This window comes from Caloenas nicobarica, chromosome 3 (genome assembly GCF_036013445.1).
Source record: "Caloenas nicobarica isolate bCalNic1 chromosome 3, bCalNic1.hap1, whole genome shotgun sequence".
NCBI classification, from domain to species: Eukaryota; Metazoa; Chordata; class Aves; order Columbiformes; family Columbidae; genus Caloenas; species Caloenas nicobarica.
The window spans coordinates 36,334,154-36,354,362 of record NC_088247.1 but is presented as its reverse complement, the minus strand read 5'-3'; the positions used below and the strand labels follow the sequence as shown (position 1 = coordinate 36,354,362).

At 40.1% G+C, this 20,209-nt stretch overlaps 1 protein-coding gene across 5 annotated transcripts in view; it reads left to right on the top strand.

Annotated features, from left to right (window-relative positions):
* The window catches only part of IBTK (inhibitor of Bruton tyrosine kinase), a 62,953-nt gene extending 47,452 nt beyond the window's left edge, over positions 1-15,501 (top strand). For 3 of the 5 annotated variants that reach the window (XM_065631912.1, XM_065631910.1, XM_065631911.1), the window contains exons 26-30: positions 4,612-4,764; positions 5,645-5,761; positions 11,267-11,335; positions 11,438-11,570; positions 14,140-15,501. In XM_065631912.1, the coding sequence (XP_065487984.1) occupies positions 4,612-4,764; positions 5,645-5,761; positions 11,267-11,335; positions 11,438-11,570; positions 14,140-14,265 (598 nt within the window). In that variant the 3' untranslated portion in view covers positions 14,266-15,501. The remainder of the gene's footprint in view (positions 1-4,611; positions 4,765-5,644; positions 5,762-11,266; positions 11,336-11,437; positions 11,571-14,139) is intronic. The other 2 variants (XM_065631914.1, XM_065631913.1) reach the window with 1 other exon arrangement.
* Positions 15,502-20,209: the final 4,708 nt, after the last annotated feature.

Sequence of the window (20,209 nt, the reverse complement as noted above, 5' to 3'; positions counted from 1 at the left end):
ACTATACTAGTAACAGTAATATCCCAGACCATAACAATGGTAAAGTAGAGCTAGTGTTCAAAATATTTATCAGCAATGTACAGGAAAAACTGTGAGAGTGTTTTGTAATCATCCCGAAAGCATGCATTATATATCAGATAATGATTGATTCTAAAATGGTATTCTACTTCCAGTTATGTGATCAGAACAAGGTTTGCTTCTCTAGTGATGCCATGCAGTACATTCAGCCTTGTGGTTAAAGGACTTTAGTATTTTACAGGGCCTGTCAGGGACCATGTCAGTCTGATCTGAGGTGGGCAGTTGTTTGGTGAATTCCAGGTAGCGAGGCATGAAGTGCTTCAAGTTTTGATTCTGACAGTGATGGCTGGGATTCCTGCAAGGGTCAGTGAAAGCAGGGGCAAGAAATCTCTGTAGTCATCTCTATATCATGGGTTGATTATAACTAAAAAGAGTAGTTACATGCCATGTATTTCCAGTGTCCAGCTTACAAGCTATAGAGGTGTGTTACTACCATAGTTATTTATGAAAATGAACTGCCTAAGATGACCTGATTAAAAAAAAAAAAAAAATCCAGCACACAACATTTCAAGTGACTTCAATAAAAGGTTGAATTCTTTTGATTTATACAAGCAGGACTTAAATATCTGTCTTCTCAATTTATTTTCAACTATGTGCACCTAAATACCAAAATTTGAGGTCTCTTATGCCCCAAGCCCCTGAAAGTTATTCTGATATAACATTGGGCAAAGCCCATGCTTTTGTCTTAAAAAAAAGATTGAATGAGTTGCTTTGTATGTAAAGATTCAGACTCTTGCCTGACCTCTGAACTGTAATTGGGACCTTCGCAATAGGAGAAACAAGGTTTGCAAGATTTGTCTTGCAAATTCTAGTGAGTGGATGAATTTCAGAATCCTTAATGCTGCTCCTCTCAAATGTTCCAAAGAACATGCCTACCTGCTTTACACAGGTGATGCTGCAGGTCAAGCAACAAGTTCGTTATGTGGTGTATCTAATGGAGGTGTCACAGGGCAATTATAGCTCTGAGGCTTAAAATTTGCTGGGAGAGACTGGTTGAATCAGATGGTGACCAACACGGGAAATAATGAGTTATATTATCCTTTATTTCAGTTAAAAAAAAAAATCCATCTACTATTTTTAATCTTACTACTAATGTTATAATTGTGCATAAACAATATGTAACCTAACATCTACAGTGATGATGTACACAGTCTTACGTATACAAATCACATGGGCTCATTCACACACTAATTTACGCGTTGTTACAAATCCACCACCTTTCTGCCCATCAGTGGCGCAGCGCAGCAGCACTGGGGAAGCCAAGCTCTTAGGCGCTACCCGATGGGTGACTCCGAGGGGTGTCCACATTGATGAGGGGAGGAGAGCTGCCGCTGGCCAGGGGTGCTGCTAATGAGGTGGGCTGGGACCTGCATGAGTCAACCCAGCGAATTGAGGGGTCTTTCTGTGATCTGTGGTCACAAGTGAGTCTTCTCGAGTCTTCAAAGGAACTTCCCCAGACTTACCATGTTATGGCATGAACTGATGCCAGTGATCACTACTACAGGCATTTTGTGGATATTTTCAACCGGTCATCTTAAATATCATCAGTTAAATTAATTTTTTGTTTTACTAGCCGTTTTCTAGCAGTAGTTTTACATGCTTGTCTCTGACAGGCTTTGAGTATCAAGGGAAGGAGGTGTGGTAACTCCTATGCATGAATATGTTTGTATAGGACGTCTGTCTTTCTCCAGGCTGGTCTTTCTCTTCTTCCTTTCATGCACAAGTTTTAGATACATCAAAACCTGAAGTAGCTTTTGGAGGACATTGCATAGCTTATCTAATTATCTGGGCCTCCTCAGAAGAGTGGGGTTTTTTTGTTCCTGAAGTCCTGTTTTTCAGTGTAAGACAAATTACTCTTGAGGAGTATTTGTACTGATTGATTTAAGCACATGAGCTAGATGCCTCTAGTTAAATGATTTATTTCTTAATTCAGGAAATAAGATATTAAGAGAAGCTCTGATAAAAGGCGTGTAAAAAATACAGAGCATAACTTCCTTGATCTGACATCTGAATAGTTTAACTATTTATGCTATTCATCTACTCTCTGATAGATAATTCTTTACCTCTTGGGTGTTATTTAATTTTGAACTACCAATTGCCTATGAACTGCTCTTGTGTTTAAAAAAGCAAACGTGGACTGATTTTTGAATATGCTTAGATAACTGTCGCCAAAAAGTATATTGTGGTCTTAAGGTTCTGATTAAACAGTTTTTGAAAGTATCTGGGCTCTGCTGTGTTACACAAACCATCTGATTTGGAAAGGCCAGGGTGTACCTCAGGAGGGTGGAATCCAGTCTAATGCTTGTGTGGTGACCACACATGTTTCTGTACATTCCTCTGCAGCGGTCCTCTGGCTGCTGATCTGGAAAATGCCGTAGCTCAAGAGTTCAAGCAAAGAACCAGTGGGAAGTATATGAGTATTTAAAATTATGCCTAGCTGCTGGAAAAGAGCATTTGTTGAATAAATGTGAAGCTGCTTCAGGCAAGCCATCAATTATGTGTTTGCCCCTGCTAGTCATTCGAAGTATTTTTTTATGTAAGGTAGAATGGTAAGTGTTACTCATCTGCTTTAATATTAAATTTGCAAAGTTATATTCTGTAAATTCACGATGAACTATTGGAGCGCATTTGGCAATAGACTGAGCTTTCCACACATGCAATATAGTCAAAGCCATAGAGCTTGTGTTCCCATGAAATGAGATCTTTATCTTGGATGTCCTGTGAGCTCACTTGCCAGAAGGGTGTGGGACCTTCCGGCTCTTTTTTGGTTGACTGAAAGACAGACTCTATCAAAAACAATTCCTACCTTTTCCACCCAAATAAACCTCCAGTTTTGTAGTTAGTGGGGGACTGAACCTATGTTTCCTCCTTTGAAGAAAAGTGGAAATTAGAAGGCGGGGGGTGGGGGCTGGGGGGGGAGGAATCTCACTAGTAATACTTTGAGAGTATGTCATGCAAGAAGCTAGGCATTAACTTTGTTACTTCTCTAAACTTATTTTGAGGGAGATGGGTGTTGGTTTTTTCTTTGGTGCTGTGTTACAAGTGAATCTGATTGCAGTACAGAATTTTCATGAAAATGGGTAGGCTACTTAAATTGGTAGAAGCAGAAGAAGCTTCTGTGACAGCAGATCCCAAGGAAACCATTTGCCTACTTGGTATAAGAGGTTTGGGGAAATTCTAGTCAAACACTTGCCCAGACTCTTGTGTGCCAGCTGGTGGTAGGAACAAAGGATGTGCAAAGTGACTCTGAGCCCCTGCGTCTGGAGGTTCCCATTCTGTTATCTGTGGCTTCTGTGCTACTCAGACAGTATTTAAAACAACCAACCAACAAAACAAACAAACCCAAACTAAAGCCCAGGTGGTCTAGCATGGGGTATAGACATCATATATAACTTTCAGATGCTTTTGTTGTAAGATTTCAGATACAATGTTGCAATGTTTTAATTCTCTCATGTTTATTGACATAAACGGTATGCCACCTAGATGTAGTTTGAAAGTCTGTTGGCTTCCAATACTTCGTTCTTATGGTAGCTACATAAACAATTAGCATTGTATAGAAAGCTTGTTTTACTTCAGTAGTGTTTATAATTGCTCTCTTATTTCTTTGAGCAGGTAATGAGAAAAGCTGTTCTTCCAATATATTTTTTGTATGTTTGTCAATGAGCGGAAATGCTATGCTTAGTAAAGTTAGATGTAAAGCAAATGTACGAGCAATAAACTCCAAAGTGTGGCTGGGTAAGCGAAAGGCTAATGGTAACTGCCTTGAATTCTGTAAATGAAAAGGCTTTTGGATCAGAACAGGATAGCTATGATGCTAAATTGCTGTATTTTCATATTGGTTTGTTTTTGAAAAATAATACTCAGGCTCTGATTCAGTAACAGTGCACATTGTACTTGGGCAAGTAAAAGAAAACTAAACATGTAATTTTTATGAATTTCACTGTAGATTTATAGAGCTTCCGGCAGGTATGAGTAACTCATTCAGTATCTTGGGGAAAGAAGATCAACTATACTTGACTTTCATCGAAGTAAACTAATAGAATTAGGACAAAAGTACAAGAGTGTTGTGCGATTCATGAGAATACTTTTGAAGGAATAATACTGTTAGAAAAGATACAGCTTTTCTGAGACAAGGTGTATGTGAAAATAAAATTGCTTTTTAAGAGGATACGTTAGGGGGAGAAGAGATGGAGGGATTTTTTGTTGTTGCTGTTGATCGCTGCGGGGGTTTTTTTTCTGTCCTAATGAAACTCCCATACTACTGGCTTGTTCTGTTCTCATAGATATTTATTTTCTGATGTTTACCTATTTGATCCAAAGTGATATAATTTAATGAATGGGGTCTAGCAGGCATATTGGTGAGATACGAAAGCTAAGTAATATTGCATTTTTACTTTTAGTAACTGAAAAGACCCTCTTTGGCATCTGAATCGTGGAACAATATAAAGTCTTGAAAAGTGCAAGTATAAAATGAGTTGTTCTTCTCTTTTTTCTTTTGTGGTGTTTTTTTTTTTTTTTTTTTAATAATTAAAGGTCATCTGGATTACATTCTGCTTTGCCAAAATCATTCCGTGATCTTGTAATGGAAGAAGAAAAATGTATGAGTGCAAATAATTCACCTGGTACTGGTATCAAAAGACCTAGATATAAAGGAACTGAAGATTCATCAGTTCAAAACACCATAAGGTAAGAGAGCAGTTTTTCCTAATTTATCAAACTTTATACAAGAACCATAGTAATCTGCTTAAATTTTGCTGAAGTAAGAAAGGATAAAATTGTCATTAAAAAAAAAAATAAATCCCTTAAGCCTTCTTTTAATGATTCTGTTAATGGGATTTTATGAACTGAATACTCTTATTTATAGGAAGCTTAAAGACTAAGGCAATTTAATGCCATTGCTAATATTTTGTTTGAGGTTCGAAGTGGTTTTGTCTATATATATGGATGTACGTGTGTGTGTGCGTCTCTGTATATGAACACAAACACTTCGGGCTCCAAAGAAAATGTGTGTGTGTGTACATTTGTATATCTATGTATAAAACTGATAAACTTGTATTTTCTAACTTCTGTAGAAATTAGATATTCCTTAGCATTCAGCTATGACATGCATGAAACAGAGTTTGCTTAGGAGTATTTCAGTGTAACCACTAAGTAGATAAAATCAGTTTATTCAAACACAGTTCTGGCATTTCCTGATCTGAGTTTTCTTATAAACTGACTTAATTTTTAGGTGCAATTTTTCATGGATTAGGGGGGTTTTCTGAAATACGGATGCATTGCTTATGTCTGTGTATTATAATTACTGGGAAACTACAGTTCTAAGGACAACAGTAACTTGTTCTGAGGTGCATGTGATCTATATGTCTAGTTATTAGACAATATTGCTCTTCGGTCAAATTGTTTTAGCCACACATCCTCTTGCTACCTCCAGTAAAACCTCTGTTTGGGGTTAAAATAACTGTCTTAGCTGAGGAAAGAAATCTCAGCCTTGTTCCTCACTGACTTGCTCACCCACCTGCATCTCTTCCCCCATCATCAGTAACTTTGAATGCTGAAAATGTTACAGGCTTTGCCACCCAGGGTCTGGAAGCAGCACAAGCCAGCTGTCCAGCGGGGGTGACAGCAGGACTGGCCAGGCGGTGACCTCCCTGACAGGGGGACAGCCCCACTGTGCTGGAGTGAGGTGAGCAGGGCAGGCTCTGTGATGGGAACCAGGGCGAGCCACAGTCCGTGGGTGCAGACACGTCCTCTGGGATGAGGCAGGGTTGAGGTCCAACCTGCAAGTCCAGTCAGGCTCAGGAACAGCAAGGCTGGGCTTGGGCATAGCTGCAGCATAGCTCAGGAAAGGCCTAAGACTGAGGGATTGAGCTTAAATGCAGCTCTTGATCAAAGAGAGGGTGACCCCATGAGCTTTCACATAGCTCTTCCATACAACTCTGCGCTGTTCATAGCAACCTGACTCAAGTTTACACAGCTGCACTGAGGGAGAAGAGTTTGCAGAGCCTGTTGGTGCACAGGGAGACCTGACACCCATTACTTTCCAGTTTTGCTTATGAACTCGTGTTCCATCCCCCTCCAAAAACTGTAAGGAAAAGAAAATTCTGCTGGGCCTCCCTCTTGATTGCTCAGTTTGTATTTAAACTGGTGTTTCCCAAGGACAGAAGTAGTATGTGTCCTGTTGGTAGATAAAGATCAAAATGAGGGTTGAAATATAGGAACACTGTGTGTGAGATGGTGTTAGAGGAGAGAGGTAGGAAGGGTGTGGACAGTGTGTGTGATATGTGGACATTCTTCAGTAACAGAGAGATAAAGCTGAAGTTATTGTGGTGAATGGGGATGTAGGGACATGAAGCACAAATCTTCAGAAAACCAGATATCATTAATTTTGTTGCTAGCAAAATAATAAAGCTTTTCATCATATGGGAGATGGCAAGGGCTGGTGATAAGGGAATTCGCACTGGATGCTGTTATAGCTTTGTCACACCTACTCTGTCATCTTCATGAAGTCCTTTATTTTCCTTTTGCATTGCTCTGTCTAGTCTATGCAGTCTGGCCAGTCTGCACACTCCCAAAGTGGATTATTTGAGCTAAATCTAGGCCTAATATGTTAGCTGTCTGAAAATGATACATTAAGCCAGTGGGAGCCTAGATGATGGCACTTCCAGAGCTATTTCAGGTTGTTTTGAATTGTGTCTGAGCTTGCTTATTTCCCTCTATTAGATATAAGAGCCAGGGTGACTAGTTCATCTGTCTGAAAGTTAGGAGTTGTGTTTCTGGTTTGAGGTAATTTTATTCTTTGACTGTACAGTTCCTGTTACAGTAGGGTCTGATTTTTGCCTGCAGCATTCAAGGCCTATTTCTGTGAAGATGAAATATCCACAGCCTTACTCGTTCCTTTTGAAGGAAAGGAAATAGCATGTGCGTAGAGTATAAGTAATCCTCATCTGTTCATGTCAGACTCGCTGATGGGACACTGAAGATACCTGCATGGCTACTGTTCCTGCTTTGTCTCTTTTTTTTTTTCCTTTGGATAAACTGTGCAGGAATTAAAGTGACAATTTTCTTGAGTCTCTGGATGAGGAATTTTCAGTGGTTGCGTGAACACTCTTCCATATACTGTCACCTTCCAATTTATGCAACCCAGAAATTTTCCGTAGATGAACCCTGTCATGAATGTGGAGATGTGACCTGGATTCAGTCCGAAGGCAGATCAGTCCAAAAGCTGGGCTGCGTGGATGTGGCTGCATTGTTTCCAGGGGCAGCTCAGCTGTGGGAGTTAACGCTGTGCAGCTGTGCTTGTGTAGCTCATTGTCCAAGCTAAAAACATAGGCCTGACGTGATTTAACTTTGTGGCAGCCTGGGTTGTCTTCACTGTGTTACTCCAGGGAGCGGTGAAGAGCCTTAGTGGAAACAAGTCTTTGTGGCTTCGTGTGGGAATGGCCTGGTTCTGGCATGGCTAATAAATGAGCTAATGAGTAGTACATGACTCAAATGGCACAGCAAAACCCAAGAGGTTCTGCAGGAGACTGGCCTTGTGTTTCTTTTTTGAGAATAGTCATTAGATCAGGGAGGCACTGGACCTGAACTGGCTTCAAATAAGCAAATCCTCAAGAAACACCAGGGAGCTGAGTGCTGGGACATACTGGTGGCTGTGCAGGAGTCATGGCAAGTTCAGCCAACTGAGTTAATCAGGTTGGTTCAGTGCTGATGATACTTGGCTTATTTGTTTCCATGCAGAACCACTTATGTCTCTGCATCAGTCTTTAATTTTCAAGTCTTCCAGTTTTCCAAGTTCTGTATTTTTGAGGATTTTTTTTCCATTTTTTCTGTATAAGCTAGCTCCCATTTCCCGTCTGTTCCATTTCTTGTAGTTATTTTGATGCCAGCTGAGGAATTAATCTTGCATGTTGAAATATCTGCAGTTCATTTAATATCTGGACTGAGTGTCTTGCTAGTAAGAAACACAGATGTACAGATGTACAAACAGCTTCAAAATATCTGAACTGCTTCCTACATTTTAAAGACATTTAAGTTGAGGGAGATGACGCAGGTATTTAAACTTATTTTTTAATTGATCACTAGAGTGTGCTGTGACACTAGAACTATCAATTCCAGTTTTTTGAAATGTCTCTTGTGGTGGTTTTTTTGGTTGGTTGGGTTTTTTTTGGTTCATTTGTTTGTTTAGAAGTCTTACTCTGGAAAGAATTTTTTATCTGTACTGAAACAGGTTTGTTAATCTACTTGGATTCATTTATAGTAGTGCTGTGAGTTCTTTGGATTGTGAGTGGGAAGGAGAGTGTAGCTGTCAAATGGGCTGGATAGGTGTTGGTTACTGTCAAATGTGCAGGAAGGTGAGCATTATTAAAGCAGGTGGAAAAAGAGATAAAGTTGAGGGATGATACCAGCATAAAGGCGTTTAGTAAGTTGTACAAACATGGTCTTTAAACCAGCAAGCAAAAGCTGCATTTGCCTTCCCGCCTTCCTTCCCTCATTTTTTATGTTACTATTTTTCTTAAGTGCAGTACAAGCTGGAAGCTGATTTATCTAGGCTTCAGCTAAAAAGTACTCCCCTGCTGTTGAAATCATAGAATAATTTAGATTGTCTAGTTCAGCCTCGTGCTCAAGATAGGTCAGACTAGATCATATTGCTCAGGGTCTGGTCCGGTTGAGTTGTGACCGCTTAAAAGTGTGAAGATACTCAAACCTTTCTGAGCAACATGTTCCACTGTATGACCATCCCCATAGTGGGATTTTTTTTTCTCATATCTAACTGGGATTTCCTGTTTTGTAGCTTGTATATATTGCCTCGTATTCTATAGCTGTGCACCTCCAAGAAGATTCTTGCTGCATCTTTTCACTACCCTCCAGTTAGGTAGCTGAAGGCAGCAATGAGATCTCCCCTTTGCCACCTTCTCCTAGGATTAACAAAGCACAGTTCTTGCTGTGTGCTCCAGCCCCTAATCTTGGTGGCCCTCCACTGGACTTGTTCCAGCCTGACGGCATCCTTCTTGTACTGAGGAGCCCAAAAACTGGATATGATCTGCTGTATGTAGACTAACAAATCCAGCACAGAGAAGAATCACTTCGTTTGGCTGCCTGGCTACACCTTCTAGCCAGTCAGCCCCGGTCTGTACTTCAGCATGGGAATATTCTCTTCCAAATAGAAGACATCAAAATAAAGTTCCACAGTCATGCTGTTCATTTTTATCCTTTGCTAAATTAATAGCATCTCTTAATATTGTCTACTGGCTTGAACTTTGCTGCTTATTGTGTCCACCAATGTTAACTTGGTTATATTTCTTTTAGTTAACTTATTCTCTAAAATAATGATTGACCCATCGGTAAAGTGAGTAAGGAATTAGCTAGATAGGAAAGGCATGAGAAACTTTTAAACAAAAAAAAAAGGTTATGTGGCACTTGACTCAGTGCCTTATAGAATTCCCATATTCATTTATTACACTTATCTGGCTTGACCTGATGCCTTTCTTAAATAAAATAGGATTCTCTAACCTGCCATTGATTTTCTTTTACGAAGATAAAACAGAAAACAAACGAACAAAAAAACATTTACAAGATACTTTTTCTACCCTTTTTCCATTTTTAACTACTCTTAAACACCTATAGAAAAAACATTAGATATTAATGAGGTCGAAACAAAGGAACTGTAGCTATATATTATAGATACTCAATCTGGAGAACGCTACAGCAGTTTTGATCAGTCTTGCTATAGAGCTGTTGTTTGATGTGTCAGTTCTTTGAAAGCTCTGGAATAGTGGTTATCTGGAAATGCCTGGTTTGGAGAGTTCCACACTTTTTTGGTTTCCCCTGCATTCAGTGAACTTCTGGCTATCCTGCCAGTACTGGAAATGGAGGGGAAGGATCATCTTGACCAACATGAACTCTGCTTTCCTGGTGGAAACACAGAAGCAATATGACCTGGGAGAAGGTGTATCGGCTGGCTTTGATTCAAGGGAGTGACACTGTAGAAAGCCTCCACTGTTGTACCCTTGTAGCTGTTGCTGCAGATACCTAGAGAGAGAGAGAGATTTTTTTTTTTTTTTTTTTTATTCCCTAAGCAGTTAAATTTGTGTTCATTCTCATTGCTGAGCAGTAGGAATCATTGTTCTTGTTGTCCTTGGAGTTGTGTTCTGGGGAAAATATTCCAGGCAGAGAAGTTAGCGGTTACTGGAATTCTAATAGCTTTCTATAGATTTTTCTTCTTTTTCCAAGAGTTTACAGCCACTTACAGAGGACTATGAAAGCCTTAAAGAAAATTGAGAGTGATTTATTGAAATACCAACACCCTTACAGTTTCTTACAAAGCTGCCGAATAATTCAAAAAAGTCTGCTAGCATTTCACAGTATGCTGTAACACTTTTTTAGAGTTCTGGGAAACACAAAAGTTGCCAGAGATAGGTATTAAATAACAAGAATAGGTCCCTCTCTTCCTACTGATGTAGGATTTTTCTGACATCTACTTGTTTCTTAAGGAGTGCAATATATCAAATGTGACTTCTTTTTGTTGAGAGGTTAATGTTTTGCAGCTGAATAAAATATCTTGCTGTTTGGAACTCTATTGATATTTCAGGATTTTTTTTTCCAATTCTGTTAATTCTAGTCTTATGCTGTTCTTAAGAACATGGGAGGTGGTTGCAGGATATGTACTGAAAGTCCCTAATTTCTGGGCTTATGCTTGAGGAAATAATCTGCTAGTGCTACTGCAGCACTGGTTCTTTCACATGAAATGCTTAATTTGAATATAGGAGAGTTGTTTCTGGGATTTTTTGGTTTGTTTTTTATCTTGAAGCAATATTTGCCTCATATTTGCAAACATTTATAGTCAATGGTGTTGATGCAGTTGACTATTTTACATGTAAAAAACCTTCTTTTAAAAAAACAAACAAACAACAAAGACACAAACCTTTGTTCAATGCTCAACTGTTAGGAAATGTCAGAATTAACACTCAAGCTGAAAATCCAGTAAGTTCTGGTAGTCAGAAATGAGCATCAGTGCCTTCTCTAGTCACAGTATCACACTTAAAGACAAATTCAGCATTACATCCGAACGCCCTTCTTCTGGAAAAATCCTAAAAATTTGTAATTGCCTACTGTAAATTTGTACTTCGCAGTATGATATAGGAGAATGCTCTCTCAGTGACTTTCATGCTCCTTTCCTGCCTTTTTCCAGGTGCACCACGAGAAGTAGCCCAGGTCTGGAAGACCATGTTCTAGATTCTCCACAGCTGGAGAGTCATAAGTAAGTGTGACAGTGGCTTAAGTTCTGGAGCTTGTTTCTGTGTATTGTGCTGACCTTGTTCTTCATGTTGCTTCATAATGTCATTTGTGTATTTTTTTGCAGTCCTTGGTTAGCAACATCACCAGCTAAATCTCCTGTGATAGCACCTGTCATGTTTTCAGCTATTATAGAGGAAGAGCTCCAGCAAGAAGCTGCTCTTATTAGGAGCAGAGAAAAACCTTTGGCTTTGATCCAGGTAAAGCACTAAATTACTGCATCTAGTAATACAAGGAGTTTCCAATGGCTGTTTCAGAGATCACTTTTTAGGATTAATTATGTATTGATACATTAGTATCATTTACATAGTGATATTAAATGTAATTTAATAAGAACTTCACATTGCTGCGTGATAAGGGAGGTCTATATTAAAGTCAGATTGACTATTGAGTCTATGATTAATGCATTCACAGCATCAGAGAGTGGTTGAGGTTGGAAGGAACCTCTGGGAAATGGTCTAATCCAAACCCACACTCAGAGCCGAGTCAGTTAGAGCAGGTTGCTCAAGGCTGAGTCCAGCCAGCTTTTGAATATCTTGCAAGGACAGACGCTCCGTGGCCTCTCTGGGAAGCCTGTTCCAGTATGCAACCACTTTCACAATAAAAAAAAAAATTACACTTAAATGCAGTTTTCTGTATTTCATGTCTCTGGCCATTGCCTCTTGTCCTGCCACTGGGCACTACTGCATACAGCCTGGCTCAGTTGTCTTTGCTCTCTTCCATCAGATATTTATACACTTTGATAAGATTTCCCTGAGCCTTCTCCATGCTGAACAACTGCAGTGCTCTCAATGTCTCCTCATATGTCAGATGCTCCAAGCTCTTAAAAATTATGTGACTTCACTGGACTCTCTCCAGTATGTCCATGCCTCTCTTGTACTAGAAGTCTAGAAGTAGGCCCAGCACTCCAAATGTTTCTCACCAGTGCTGAGTAGAGGGGAAGGGTAACCTATCCCAATCTGCTGGCAGTGCTGTCCCTTGTACAGCACAGGAGGCTGTCACCTTTCTTTGCCACATGAGGACATTGCTGGTTCATAGTTAACTTGTCCACCAGGACCACAGATCCTTTAATTCTAAGCTGTCAACCAGTCTGTCAACCCCCAGTGTTTACTGGTGCTTGGGGTTATTCTTCCCAAGAGCTGGATGTTGCATTTCTCTTTGAACTTAAGGAGGTTCCTGCTAGCACATTTCTCCAGCCTGTTGAGGTCCCTCTGAATGGCAGCACAACCACCTAGTTTATCAGCCACTTCTCCTGATTTTGTGTTGTCTACGACCTTGCTGAGGGTGCACTCTGTCCCATCATGTGGGTAATTAATGATGATGTTAAACAGTACTGGCCCTAGTCTCAATCTCAGCATTGATGCTAGCAACTGGTGTCTAGCTGAACTTTGTGCCAGTGATGACAGCCCTTTGAGATCACTAGTTCAGCCAGTTCTTAGTCCCTCTCACTGTCCATTTATGTAGTTCATATCTAAACTTGTGTATGAGGGTGTAGGACACACAATGTTGAAAGACTTGCTAAAGTTCAGGTAAGCAACATCAAATGCTTGCTCCTCATCCACCAAGCCAGCATTCTCACCATAGAAAGCTACTGGGTTTGGCAGGCGTGATTTCCCCTTCATAATCTATGCTGACTATTCCCAGTCATCTTCTTGTACTCCATATGTTTGGAAATGACTTCCAGGAGCACTTGCTCTTTGACTTCCATAGAGATCAAGATGAGAGTGACTTGTAAGTAGTTAGTCAGATCCTCGTTGCCCTTCCCGAAGACAGAAATGACATTTCATTTGCTTCCTTCCAGTCCTCAGGAACCAACCCTTATTGCCACAGCCTTTCCAAAGATTTTTTTTTTTTTATTAATTATTTTTTGAGAGTGGCCTTGCAGTGATACTGGCAAGCTCTTGTCTCTGTGGCCTGGGATTGCTGAAGGCAAGTCTTACCATTAAAGACCAAAATTAAGAAGACTGTTAATTCCCCAGCCTTTTCCATGTCCTTTGTCATTTGGCAGTGGGCCCATGTTTTCCCTCCTGCTGTAGAAACGTTTCTTGTTGCTCTTCATGTCACTTGCCAGATTCAACTCCAAATGGGCTTTGACTTTCCTAATTCTGCTACTGCACGCTCAGACAGTGTCTCTGTTTCTTCTGGCTCACCTGTCTCTGCTTCCCTCTCTTGTATGCTTCCTTTTTGATTGAATTTTGTTAGGAGCTCTTTTTTCATCCATACAAGCCTCTTGCCTCTCTTGCTTGGCTTCCTGCTCATTGACATAGACAATTCTTGGGTTTGGAGGAGGTGACCCTTAAAATCAACCAGCTGTCCTGGACCCCTCTTCTTTTCACGGCCACATTCCATGACTTTCTTCCAAGCAGGTCCCTGATAAGATCGTGGTCTTCTCTTCTGAAGTCCCAGGTTGTTATCCTGCTATTGTTCCCATCTTTTGGGATCCTGAGCTTCACCATCTCATGATCACTGCAGCCAAGGCTGCCCTTGACCTCACCCATGACCAGTCCTCCTGTGTAAGTAGTGAGATCCAGCAGAGTGTTTCTGTGTTAGGTAGTTTTCACCAGTGCAAACCTCCTGTAGTGCTGGCGCCCTGCTGAGTTGTCTTTCCAGCAGATACCAGGGTGACTCAAGTTTCCCATGAGGAGCAGTTGTCCAAAGGCCTCATCTGCTACTTCTTCATGCATTCAAGACCAGTAAAGCCAGTTCATAATTGTGCTACTGGTGTAAATGTAGACCTGTCACTGACATACATTTATGTTTTCCTTCCAGATCGAGGAGTGTGCTATTCAAGATTTATTAATCCACTACGAAGCTTTTGACAACCCTGATGAATTTGTGACTGTTGAAAGGGCTCCACAGGGACCTATAGCAGCACCTATGTGGAACAAGCACTAATTTGTACTCTTCACAGTCCATGTTGTACGTGCACTTCTGAGGTTCTAATTCTCATTACAAGTGGAATGGGACTGGAAGAACAGGAATCCTAGTTTTTAACATCAGCATTCGAGCACTGCACATAATCACTAGGTATTTGTTAGACAGAATGAAAATAATGTGTTCACTGTGTCCTTTACCCACAGTATATATTGTATGTTTGTTTTAAGATAATTTCTTTAAAAAGACGTATTATTAGTAACGTTACATGAAGCTGTAGGTTGGAAATGCATTTGCTAATCTAAAATCATGAAGATTTTTTGTTAAATTCACAGGTGGCTGAAAAGCAAATGATTGTTTTGTGATTTAATGTGGAATTGAATGTGCAGAATTATACATCTTTAAAGTTGGGGGGTGTGTTCTTCAGAGCTTTCTGGCAAATTTGGAATATTTCAAAATGTTTATGCTTGAACTTCACATAAAAGTACAGTTCGATAATGCAGTTTTCCTAATTTATGTAAGTAAGTATGGGTTCCCCGATTGTCACAGCCGGTACTTTTTACTGTCGTGCTCCATGATGAAGCTCGGCACTGTACCCGAGCGCCATTGCCTGCTCTCAGCTCAGATGTGCGTGTTTTGTCTCTGGTGTGGGACTGGCCTTTGAGAAGTCAGCTCTGTGGCGAAGTAAAGCACACAGTTGAATAGAGCATGGTAGCACTTAATTAAGCTCATCTATTGTCTTACTCTGGTAAATATGGTACAGTTTTAGAACCACTGTGTTTAAGGTACAATTCACTTGAAGTGCTGGGGAAATAAATGATCTGTGTATTCATTGTTAAAGCTATAGAGACGAATGTTTGACTGTGGGATTTGCAAACACCTAACCTTCAAAGATTATCATAGGTGGCTTTCAGTATTGTGTGTTCCAAAGTTCTTTGTGCCTGGTTTAAACAAATTTATATATGTATATATATTAAAAAAAAAAAAAGTAGCCTTATCTGCAATATTCTGTCTAGTTTGTCTGTTTGTATAGGTATATTTGAACTTGTACTTTTTCAATAGTGTTAGTACTCCTGAACTCTGGAAAACTGGAATTGAGAGCTACAAAAGATGAATGTAAAGAATTGATCACTGTGTGATAAGAGTCGAATTTTGGAAAAAAACCCATGTAGATATGTCCAATAGTTTCAGGTCAAGCTACACCAAAAAATCCACCACAAAAATTGTAAACAAATGCAATAAACCATAAGATCTTGATTTACACTAAGTTAGTATACTTTATTTGCTGTCTATGTATAATCAACACTTTAGGTAACTATCGAGTAATCTAAAAGTATTTATTTTGTGCAGAAACAACTATAGGCATTTTGAAGCTACACAGGCAAAGGAAGATGTAGCTTTTAATTCTATTTTAAATTCCACTGGTGATTCATTTGCTATACTGATGAGAATACTTGCATTAAGTGCTTTACTTGATGTGCTGCAGGGCCTTAGGGCCTACTGAAGTGATCCTTCTGAATTAAAAGAACACATGTACTGTGAGAAATAACTATAAAAGCAGTGGGCCTTTCCAGGTGTGAACCCAAGTTATTCTCAAATATAAAATTGTTCTAAAGTTGCCATTTTTTTTTTTCCCAAATTTTATTTGAATTGGTGGTTTTAAAATATCATTCTCCTGTCACTATAAGAGGATTCATGCTTCCTCAGTGCTGAGCGGTGTGCTTTTAAGTCCTGGGTTTATTGCTGCAGTTTGCTTATGGATTGTCACTGGTTATACTTAATATTCACAAAACAAAGTGAGGAATGATCAAGTATACCACTCTTCTGAAACTGAGAACATTTATTAAACTGTTGTGTTAGAACAGCTTAAGGCTAGAATGTGTCACAGAAAGCTGTGTAAACTTACAGATTCCATTTTTATTTAACTTTCTTAAAACTTGGAAATTAACAGAGTTTCAAGTGACTGAAAAGTACTTAAAATAATTCGTATTCTGCTGGAAACAGAAACAAAAATTTATAAATCCCTGATGAACTCTGGGGATAGTTTATGGTACACATGAAAACCCAAACATCCAGAACAAGGCATCAACACATAGAAATGTCTTTCTGTGAAAGTGGTAGAACTTTCAATTTTCTTGAGTTGCATACTTCGCCTTGATGGAAAACTGTCACTTCCCAGTATTAATGCGAGGTACATCCATATTTTTTGTATAGACTTGACAATTGCATCATTGAGAGTGAAAGCAGCCTTTGGAGCTGCCTAGTCCACCCCCCCAACTCAAGCTGGCTCAGCCAGAGCAGGTTTCTTGGGCTGCGTCCACCCAGGTTTTGAGGATCTCCAAGAACAGAGATTCCAGCAGCTCTCTGGGCAACCTGTTCTAGCGTGTGACCATCCTCACAATAAGAAGGCATTTTATGTTTAAACAGAATTTCCTTTATTTCACTCTGTGCCCTTCCTTGGCTCTTGTCCTGTCACTGGGCACCACTGAGAAGAGTCTGTCTCTATCTTCTTCCCAGCCCCTCCATCAGGTGCTTACACACATCAGAGGATCCCTCTGGACCTTCTCCAGGCTGAACAGTCCCAGCTCTCAGCCTCTCCTCGTATGTCAGTGCTCCCGTTATCTTTGTCCCTTGCTGGGATCTCCAGTGTGTCTGTGCTCACCATGAGTGTTATTTTACAACGTCTTCTGGAAAAATATTTAGGGGTATCTTAAGGGTTTTAAAGCATAAACAATTCTGTTTATCACAGTTTACCGTATAGTAGTAGATGAGTATTCACCTAGTGAAATGAGTTGAGACTTGTGACTCACTTCATTGAATGGTAAGTGGGTGTCCGCTGGTGTTAATGATATTTGGAAATGTGCCTGTGGACATTGCACTGGCTTTTTCTTTTAATGGATTTTCATATAGAATCATAGAATGTCCTGAGTTGGAAGGGACCCACAAGGATCATTGAGTCTGACTTCTGTCCGTGCACAACCCCACAGTTCACACTGTGGTATATAATTTTTTTTTTTTTTCTTCCAAATCTTGCATGGTCTTTTCCGATAGCAAAGAAAATAAAACTGTTAAAAGCCTGGCTATGGGCTTTTCTTTTTTTTTCTTATTTCAGTATCATAAAGGATATCACATACATGAAAAACAGGTAAGCAAGCAAACAAATTGAAAGCAAGTTTATGTAAGAGCACACTTAAATGGGCCCAGTGCATTTGCTCTCAAGTAATAACGTACAGTTGGGGGAAAGCCAAGAATCAGCTCTCTTTCTTAATAAAAACCCATCATATTCATGAAACATTCTCAAATAAGAAAGTAAGCAGGGAAGATTGAACCAAAAGCTTTTTTATCATTCTCAATACTTTAAGATTTCTTGCCTTTTTTTTTTTTTTTCCTTCTCTCTCAAAAGTTTATTCCAGGAAGGTACAGAGAATGCAACAGATGAGGCTGGATTCTCAACTAATTTCTTGTAGTGGTAAACTGTTTATTGATCTCTCTCTCCTCAGACTGAAGTGCCATTAAAGCTGAAGATGAGTTTTCCCTCTTCATCTGCTCATTTCACCGTCCTGTAATTCTGCAGGAATGTGTCACGTACGTTTGTCAGCCAGTGAACCCTGACTACAGGGAAACAGCTGCCTGTCTCAGAGGTTGTGCAGGGTGCCAGGTGCCCTTTGCTTTAAGCACAGCTGCTCTATCTGCTACGTGAGCCTGGCCATAATCCCTGTATGGCAGGTGAAGAGGTCGTGAGAACCGCACGGGCAATACTCGCTTCCTGCTCAGCTCTCTTCTGTCATTGTGATTCCTCAGCTGTGGCTGCTGTGTGGTGACTGAGCTTCTAGGGCTGTTTTTTGCCTAGGTTGTTCTGAAGGGGATCCTACCACTGCTGCTAAATGTCATTGATGGCAGCACAGCACTTCTTTTTGAGAATTATGCTTGTGCCATCTGGTGACACAACACCTGGAACAACAGGTGGTACATTAGCAAAAAGAAGAAAAAAAAAAAATCTAAAGAGTGTATGAAGCATAATGTTGTCTTGTGTTTTCCTTTTGCACGTGTACAGATATTTTTGTTTATGCTGCCTTTATTGAAATAGAACATGCAGAATCTTAGTCCCTTCTCCGCTGTGTGTATTTTAAGATGTTTACAAGATACTGCCCACGTTGGTGCATACTGTGAAGATGGAATTGAGCTGTAAGGCTATGAACACAGCAGGGTTTTCAGGATCACATCTTTGTATTGCACAAACTGACAGCACCAGGGCTGAAGGTGAATGTGTGCGCATGCACGTGTGTGTTGCCGTAACTCTTCATTTGATCCGTTTGCAGTTGCAGAATTGAATTATATTGCACCACTTCAGCAAATAGAGTTAACATGTTTTCTCTCCGTCTGTATGTACTTAGTGGTAGTGAACCTTTGCATCTGAACTTTCTCTCTCCCCTTTGCAAATGTTAACAATTAAGCCTCACTACATTTGTGAGGTACAATAACTGAACTGTTACCTAGCTTCCAACACACAAGTAATAAGCTGGTTAGCCTAAGGTTAAGCAGTAAATTCACTGTCATGTCCTGAAGGAGAATCTGGAAGTCTCTTCTTCCAGTTGCCCCTTCCAGCCCAGTGTAGAGCCTGTAGCTTTTCTGGGATCAGCTACATAGAAATTCCATTCAACCAGGCCTTGTTCTTCTCTGTCTCTGACCCTCTTTCTGAAAGCAGCGGCTCTGCTGCCAGAACATGGACCTCTGGACTGCCTGTCATTTGGTAATATCTGTTTGTTCCTGTTCTGAAGGGGCTGCAAGTCCTTCACAAGCTAGTCAGGTTGTATTTCTCCTTTTGTTTTGTTCCCATGTTCATGAGCAATTGCTAGTCTTGTAAACCAATGTTCTTGTAAAAAGTGTTTGGCCTGCTATTGGCAAGTCTATGATTGTTACCTATGAGTTTTAGCAGGATGATTTCACATAGAATAGGGAAGCTTAACTAGCTGAACTGATGGCAATGGATTCCTTGGGGAAAGGCACACTAGTGTCAGGCAGGAGCTTCACTGAGTAGCACATGCCACCTGCTTGGAGAAGTGATGGGCTGACTGGGAGGTGTCTAAAGCTGAGCTGCGACGAGAAGAAAATTGAGTTACATCCTCTGCAGTTTCATGTTGATGGCATAGGAGCAGTTTATAGTACATCTTTTATGTATAAATCTTTTTTTTTGCATTACAAGTTCAGTCCATCTCTATTTAAATATATTGTATTATCCTAGTACTATCAAGACAAGAAAAAAGCAAAGAGAAGGTGAAGATTTTAATCACGCCTTGTATTAACCTCAACATGGATATTTCCTTTAAGAGATATAACAGGCAACATCTTTCAGCTAACCTGTAAGAACAGGCAGTAACTATCTTTTGAGTCTCTAAAATGGCCTCAACTAAATCTAGGAAAGTTCTGACCTGAAATTCTTGTTATTTGAAGCAATAAAATCAAAATGATTTTCAGTAGTTAAGCTGCAGGAGGGTAGGCAGGGGGTAGGGGGGGCACAGTGGTTAGGAGCAGAGAGACAGTGAAATGGCAAAACAGTGCAATAAAAATAAAAAAGCATGAGCCTAACTTGATTGCTTAGGGGGAAAAAAGAGTTATATGGTTACTTTTCAAGGCACATTATATTACTTGCTGTATGTGAGTTTTCAGAGCACCCCATCGAGGCTGGGCAGCGACGCAAGCAGGTGGAAATTGCACTCCCAGGGTCCTCTCTCTGCTGCCTGATGGCATCAAAAAGAAGCTTTTGGCTGGAATCCTTCAAACTCATTGTGAGTTGCAACCTGCAATTGTTTATGCTGCGCTCATCATTATTCGCATCTTACAATGTCCAACTTCTTTCCTAGAAACAATAAACCCAGGTTTTACTCAGTCCTTTTCTCCCTGCTCCTTTGCAGCTTCAGCAGGAGCAGCAGTAACTGAAGTCATACTATGGATAGAGCTTCAGTGG